The sequence below is a fragment of the Impatiens glandulifera genome, chromosome 5, assembly GCF_907164915.1.
Source record: "Impatiens glandulifera chromosome 5, dImpGla2.1, whole genome shotgun sequence".
NCBI lineage: Eukaryota > Viridiplantae > Streptophyta > Magnoliopsida > Ericales > Balsaminaceae > Impatiens > Impatiens glandulifera.
Genome location: NC_061866.1, coordinates 46102110 through 46110125, shown reverse-complemented (window position 1 = coordinate 46110125; position 8016 = coordinate 46102110). Strand labels below are relative to the sequence as shown.

The window sequence follows — 8016 nt, the reverse complement described above, 5'->3', positions numbered from 1 at the left end:
CTCTTTTATTTTAATTAAATAAAACAACTTAAAACTATTTATTTTTTTCCAACAAATCCTCCCTACTAATTAAACTCATTATACATTTATATTAGAGTTTAAATATTTTATTGTTTCTCTCAATTTGATAAAAACATTCAATTTTATTGCTTTAGTCATGTCATATGTGGACTGTTCTTTAGTGGGACAATGAACTAATTCAATCATCTTGTCATTAGCAATATCTCGTATTTTTTGACAACTTTTTAGCAGATGCATTATCACAATATAGAATCATACAATAGACTCTTTTTGAGGATAATTTAGAGAGGGAGAGAGAATGACATGGTACCATCTCATTGATTGAAAACAAAAAAATTGAAGAAAAAAAGAAAAAAATATATATTTTTTTTATTTTCCTAATCATTTCTCTAAAATATTATAGTACTCAAAATTCTCTTATTCCAATTGCTTGATAAATGCAAGAAGCAGCTGCCACAAACTCAGATTCAGTTCTGAAATAGTCACTATATAGACTGTTTTTTTTTTATCATTCTATTTTTCATCGTCTAACAAAAATACAATGGACCCAAAATTTCGAACTGGGATAGGCTTGAAAAAATTTAAGGTAGATTTAAAATAATAATTTTTTTTTTTTGAAAAAACAAGTATATAAAAGTAAAGTTTTATAATTTTTTTTAATAATTAAATATAAAACAATGAATTATATTAATTTTTTTAAGAGACAAAGAATAATGTCATATTTCTATAAACAAGTATATAAGAGTAAAGTTTTATAATTTTTTTAATAATTAATTTTTTTTTTCGGAGTAGAGCCCACCCGAGCCCTGATTCGTCCCTCTAATCATAGTCACCAACATAATCACTGTCGTAGAAACCAATTAAATCTTTCAAATCTCCTCTTTTTTTAGAATATTCCCCCACTCCACAGTTGTTTTCAAGTACCTAAGAATTCTTTTATACCAAATAGGACACAATCATATGACTTTTATCATCTATTCTAAAGTACTCAACTTATAGAATGACATTGTTCCATGTTTTCTCTAGTGTCTTTCCTTTTAATGCAACAGGGAAACATCTGTTCATTATATGAATATTCCATTCAACTGCCTCAGCCAGAAAATTCTTGGAACTAGCTTTAGCTAACAACATGCTTCTAACTGAATTTATGATAATTTTGTTTGATTTTGTTTCTCTGTTAAGTTATACCGTTTTGTTGTGGGGTGTAAGTAGTTGTTAATTGTCTCTTAATCCCACGTTTTTCACAAAAGTTGTTAAACTTTAGTGAAGAGAACACTCCCCCTCTATCAATACGTAAGCAAACTAATGATTTTCCACACTCCTGTTTAACAGCCAACTTAAAGTTTTTAAAAGTCTCAGATTTTTCACTTAAATAGTAAATCTACACTTTTCTAAAAAAAAAACATCTATAAAAGTGAGCAAATACCTTTTTCTACTTTTAGTAGTTGGTGTTATTGCTGTCCACAAATATCAGAATTAATTAACTGCAATGAGCTCTTCTTAGGGATCTTTATTAGGTGTTGTTTTCCAATCAAACAGTGAGTATACACTATCTGGTACCTTGATAACTGGCAAGCCTCCATGTTTCTAGTTATCGTCAATGTCATAAACATGTCCTTCTGAGGATGACACAGCTTGCTGATCCCTCATTATGGTTACTCCGTTCTTTTGGAGTTGTCATACTAATCAAATTGTCTTTAATTCTAGAACATAATAAATATAAAAAATGATTTCGTAGGTACACAAGAGTACTTCGCGACACAACCAACTCATTTTTATATGTTCTACGGACTGATGCCTGCTACTGAATCTGGCAGCAAAGAAGAATAGATATGCCGGGTCATTAGAAGGAAAGGAAGTTAATAAAAAAAAATGTAACCAAAGAAGAATAAATGTGCCATCAATTACTTGATTTAAAATATAAAAATCATTAAACTTTAGCCAAAATGACATTATACTTGAATTGATTTGTACCTTCCATAAGTTTAGGATTTTTTTATCACAAGGATTGTTGTTCTGATAAAATTACAATCTCACCTGAGGTTGGGGCTGTCATCTAGGTGTTGCCAAGGTTGACATTTTCCAGTGGTTGCCAAGGTTGACATTTTCCAGTGGTGAGGAGTAAACAATTGAATTCCTGATATTGCATAATACATGTTTGAAATATCAATTCAATGGCTTGTGAGAATTTACAAAGAGAATAATAGTCGACCTCTGCTCTACAATCGTTTTAAGAAATAGTCATTTCGAGACAATATTAACATCACATCATTGACAAGTAACATCATTATCACAATTCCCTATGATACATATTTCAATGCAGAAGTATAATAACATAAAGTTTGGAATACTACTACGTATTTTGAGGTAGCCTAATCTGTTTGTTTGTTTGTTCACTTATTAGCATATATATGTATAGTTACAGCTTCTTTTAGCTACTCCTTAGAAACAATTTGAATGGGAAGTCCTTGAGTAGGCATTGGCATTGGTTCACGTCCAAAGAAATTATCGTCGCAGCATAGTTTCCATTTGAAGCGGGTGACAATGTAATGGATTGTGACCAGAATCTCAATTTTAGCAAACTCGTATCCTGGGCATATCCGAGGCCCAGCTCCAAAGGGAATGTAGGAGTAAGGTGGAACGCTTCCTGGGTTATCAAATCTTGATGGCTCAAACTTGGACGCATCTGGGAATATGTTATTGTCCATATGAGTCATGCTTGATACCCATAAAACCTTCATTATAAAAGGGTCATTGAAAGAAGTAAATTAATTTCTTTTACAACCAACCATGTAAGATTTTGTATTTATTGAGTCATTCACACACTTACTTGCCATCCTTTGGGAATTAGGAAACCTTCATACTCAATATCTTTTAGGGCTCTCCTAAACCCTCCAAAGAGTGGAGGAACCAATCTCAAAATTTCTAAAGCTACTTTCCATGTATATTTCATCTTCCCTAGATCTTCCCTTGTAAGCAGCACCCGGGAACCTTTGCTTCTGGATACTTCTTCTTGTTCTGCAATCAGATGTAATTAAATCTTTTATATTCAATTACACCCAACCGGGTTGGTTGTACACCACAACTAATTTATTATCACCTTGAAGAAGGGTTTCATAAACGACAGGATCGCGGGCGAGGAGCCTAATAATGAATGATAGGACGGTGGAAGAGGTGTCATGGCCTGCAACCATCATAAGCTTCATGTTGTGAATGATCTCTTCGTCGGATACTTTGCTGCTGATCAAGGAAGCGATGATGTCCTCGTTAGTTGATCCTTTCGCAGCAACTAGCTTTGCTTTCTTTTCTCGAATGACGTCCTTAAGTATGTGAGTGATCTTGAGACTGGCCTTGAGACTTCTTCTGTATTGCGTGAAGGGAAGATTGATCGGTAGTGACCACAATCCGGCTATTAGAACCTGAAAACAGTTTAGTAACTCTTCTCTCCTTGACCCATGCTCCAGCCCAAATAGAAGAGAACATATTATGTTGAAAGTAAGGTTCTTCATCAGGGGCACAACCTTGAAACAGACAGAGAGATTCATTTATATAATATACATGGTTCTCACTTCTCATGAATGAATGATAATTACTTACCGTGATGCTTTTCTGTGTAGCGGCGGCGGGAGTCCAATGGGTTTGAAGGTGGGTTTGGAGTTCTTGATCCATCTTACCAACATACTCCTTCAAACACTCAGGCTTCAAGAACGATACAAGTGCTCCCCTCACCCGTTTATGATCCTCCCCACTTAGTTCTAGAATGTTCCGTTCCCCCATCAGTGTTTTCCCCGATTCCGTCTGGCTGTTCCCCAACTGATCACTGTTGCCGCCAAATACGAACTTGTTTGCGGCCTGGCCGTGGATAAGGACAGTCGGCTTTCCAAACAGGCTTAGCTTGGACACGGCACCATACTTGTTTACTCTGTCGGAGACCCATTTGTCGGCTGTGTTTGATTTCATCGTCCATAGGAGAGTCAGGCTTTGCCCCACCACTGGTATGCCCATAGAGCCAGGTGGTACCTTTGCTCGATTCTCATGTGATGTCGTCCATTTCTTACGCTGATTGTTTATGAGAAACAAGATGAAGGGCAACAGAATGGATAGGAAAACGGTGGACATCGGAAGTAGATTAGATAGCTTCATGTCATCAAATTCCATGGTGATTTTCTTGATGAGTGAGAGATAGAGGGCTCCAAAATAAACCCAACCGTTGAAGATGATGATCATGGGTTTATTACAATATTATATTGTTAGAGAATCTTCAATTTATTTATGCCTTTTTACTACTAGACAACTACCACAATAACTATTTAATAAGGAAGCCGGTCTTGTTTGATTGATACCCAAAAAACAGAGAAAAAAAAACAAGGGAAAAACAAAGATTGAGAATATACAAATTATATTGAAATAAAAGATGAGCTCCTTAAAAGAGATGAAAATCATTTATGTGTTGTGTTAACTTTTTTTTATATATATATATATATATATATATTATTATATTATTATATTATTTGACTTTTTAAAAAATTATAAGGATAGTTTAAATTAACGATAAATAATGATATTAAAAATAAAACGTTACTAAATAGATTATTGAACTCGTAAATTTTCGAAACAAACGATTAACTCCGTGAATGACCTGAATGTCTTTTCGAAACGGATATTAGAAGCTCAATCAACTACATAAAGATCAATCATTTACAAAAGCTCAATCAACAACATTCAATAAAAATTATAGATATAAAGGTTTCGAGATATAAGACTTATAGTGATGATTAAAGACAATTTATCGATTATATTATGTTGTTTGATTTTTTAAAAGTAGATGTTATGATATATTTTGGACCATATTTTTTTGATATGTTTATTTTATTGATACTTTTTGATAATTTATTAATATAAAATAATAAATTAACCAAGTAAATGTTTTTAATTAAATATAACATAATTAATTATTATTTATTTTAATTTGATTCATTTTTATTGAAAATAAATTTTATTTTTTTATAATAAATAAAATGAAATAAATTATTGAGAGAGAAATAATTAAAATATTTATAGTGATATGTACAATAATTTTAAAAAATAATATTTATAATAATAAAAATTAAAAAAATAAATTATTAAGTATTTTTTAATAATAAAAATTGAATTTTTTATATTGAATGTCTCTTATTTAAGATAGGGGAAAATGTAAATAGTGAGAAGAGAGAGAAAATTATTAATGAATATAAAAGAGAAAAATAAATAAACATTGAGTCAGCAAGTCTAATCCGCGTTTCCCGTCGTTCGCTATCCCATTCGCTACAAATCTTTCAATTCCCCTATTATTACTTTTATAAATAATACGTATTTGATGACTACGATCATTGAAAATTCGACGATTTCTCTTCAATCATATAGTACACTAAAAATTAATTGTGATAATAACTCAATTATGTAGGTATGTCATATCAGCCACATCAATCCAAATTCCAAACTTCATAATAACTACTTATAACTCGAGCATTACCCAATTAATTCAAATAATATTCCATAAAATATTTCAGATACTAGATACTCCTAAAAATGCGAAAGTAAGTGAGTTACCGATTAAACATTCTCGTGACACTTACGACAACGACTAACCATAATACAAATTTTTTCTTATATATAATATCCATAAAATATTTAATATGAATAATAATCCATCTAATAAATGAGATATTAAACGAAATCTTTTAACTCTCGCAACCAAAAAAAAAAAAAAAATATATATATATATATATATATATATATATATATATATATATATATATATATATATATATATATATATATATATATATATATATATATATATATATATATATATATATATATAAATATATATATATATATATAAACCATCCAAATTATGAGGCACAAAAACTTGTCATGGAGAATAGAGCGGTGTAATGGGTTAGTGAGAGACCTTTTTGTCAAAATGTCCACAACCTAATCTAAATGGATGTCTTTTCTCTATTTAGATGAACATAGTACTAAAACTATCAAATATGATAAAACAGAACGATGTGAATGGTTGAATCTAGCAGGCTGTCATAACACGACATAACATATTAAGGATTAAGGGAGCAACTATTTGAAGTTGCTACTTAGAGGAGATAACACCTAGCCATATTGGCAAGATATCATAAAATATGTTAAATATTAAATTGCACAAACTATTACAACTCCACAAACACTAGCTAGATAATCAAAATTCGAACATCTTTTCATATTTTAATATACCAAACATGTTCATCCACGCAAAAATCAAATTGAAATAACTAAAAACGACTTCTTAAAAATGATTGATAAAACAATAAATCATGTTATTGTTTAACAAATTAATAAAAATGAGATAAAGTATTTGTATTATAAATACAAAAGAAAAACTTATAAAAAGATAAAGTTGAAGCATTAAAAAGATGGAGTCATTTTATAGTAGAGAAATTGATAGAAAAATTAAGTACGTTAATTTTCAAACCGGCCACACATTACATGTTTTGAATATTTATTCTAAATAATCAAAAAGGGAGAAATTGATAGAAAAATTAAGTAAGTTAATTTTGGAACCGGCCACACATTACATGTTTTGAATATTTATTCTAAATAATCAAAAAGGGAGAAATTGATAGAAAAATTAAGTAAGTTAATTTTTTGGAACCGGCCAGACAAACTAAACAGTTGTTAACTTTCATGTGCAGGTACAGATCAAAACCGTATGAACCGGTTAGGGTATCAAAACCGGTTGCTGCTACACTTCAAAGAAACCAGTTTCAAGTGATCAAGTTAAAGATCAGAGGAACCGGTTTTCACTTTCCAAAGCAACCGGTTAGCAAAGACAAAATTTACACACCAGCCGGATCATACTACACAAGACACAAAAACCGAAAAAATTAAAACTTCAAGAGTGACATACCATGACGAAAGAAACGTGTCTTGAAAGAATAAAAGAAGATCAGATACGATCGGAAGCATGCGAGGAAAGCAATGATGCTTTATTGATCCGAAGTTGACAACCGGAGGTGCATGTCCAACACGTGTCCAAATCTGAAAACCGGCTATGTCATCTTTTGCTCAGAGCTGCCTGCATGACTGCCAGGTGTTGAGGAAGATGAAGCGTGCAAGCAACCTCTCTACACCAGGCGTGATAACGATCAACCAATCCAGAAGAGAGAGAAGAAAAACGACCGTTGAGTCCTCTCAGCTATAAAAGGAAGACGAAACGTCTTCATTTAATGCATCATCAGTTCTGAAAGTTGTACATTATGGATTACGAAAAACATTAAGTTCTAGAGAGATAAACTGCTATATTCCAAAACCGGTGTGCCTAAAACCGGAAGCTTTTTGTGTGTTGTTGTGTTGAGTTGTTGTATTACATCAAAGTGTGAGTTTGGTGTAACCGGCGAGTAGCGAAGTTGGGCTCGACCGGAGGTACTGTTGTTAACTATAAAAGTTAGTGGAGATCCTTCTCATAACCTGAGAAGAAGGGGTGACGTAGGAGGGTTTGCTCCGAACATCCATAAACAAATCCTTGTCTCGTGTTCTTTCCTTTGCTTTTATTATTTAGCCTAACCTCAAACTAATCATACTCCTAAAACCGGTCACTCATATCCATAAAACCGACTCCTTCTAAAACATCATCTAAAGTCGCATAAGTTGCTTTAACCTGAAACAGACATTTTCGCCCTTGAACCCGGTTCAAGAGTCTGTGACAGTTTGCGCAGTGCTGAGAACGGTTTTAGTCTTTAACCGGACTATCACCAAAGAATGTTTTGTGTGTTGTAAGCGGCCACCCTTTCTAAAACCGGAAACACCCCGGTCCTCCCCGATCCTAACAGAAATCTCATTAAATTTATTCTTCAAAGGACCATTTATTGTATTTATTTATTTTTATCACTCATTATATATTATTATAAAATCACAAAATATTTTTAATCAATCATTTAATGCATCTTATCATCAAAATAT

General features: G+C 32.1%; 1 protein-coding gene across 1 annotated transcript; it reads right to left on the bottom strand.

Moving 5' to 3' along the window:
* Positions 1 to 2441: 2441 nt before the first annotated feature.
* Positions 2442 to 4197, bottom strand: LOC124939896 (beta-amyrin 28-monooxygenase-like). The gene is made up of 4 exons (XM_047480353.1): positions 3619 to 4197; positions 3122 to 3542; positions 2852 to 3039; positions 2442 to 2756 (listed from the first exon to the last, which is right to left on the bottom strand). Exons 1-4 carry the CDS (start codon positions 4177 to 4179, stop codon positions 2457 to 2459), a joined length of 1470 nt encoding a protein of 489 aa, XP_047336309.1. The 5' UTR covers positions 4180 to 4197; the 3' UTR covers positions 2442 to 2456.
* Between the last annotated feature and the right edge of the window lie 3819 nt (positions 4198 to 8016).

Excerpts from the sequence above, each read along its gene's own strand:
- LOC124939896 (XM_047480353.1), bottom strand. The coding sequence starts at position 4,179 with ATGGAATTTGATGACATGAAGCTATCTAATCTACTTCCGATGTCCACC. Across the intron at positions 3,040-3,121 it reads TTATGAAACCCTTCTTCAAG|AACAAGAAGAAGTATCCAGA; the intron begins GTGATAATAAAT and ends ATCTGATTGCAG. Across the intron at positions 2,757-2,851 it reads TAATTCCCAAAGGATGGCAA|GTTTTATGGGTATCAAGCAT; the intron begins GTAAGTGTGTGA and ends TTTATAATGAAG.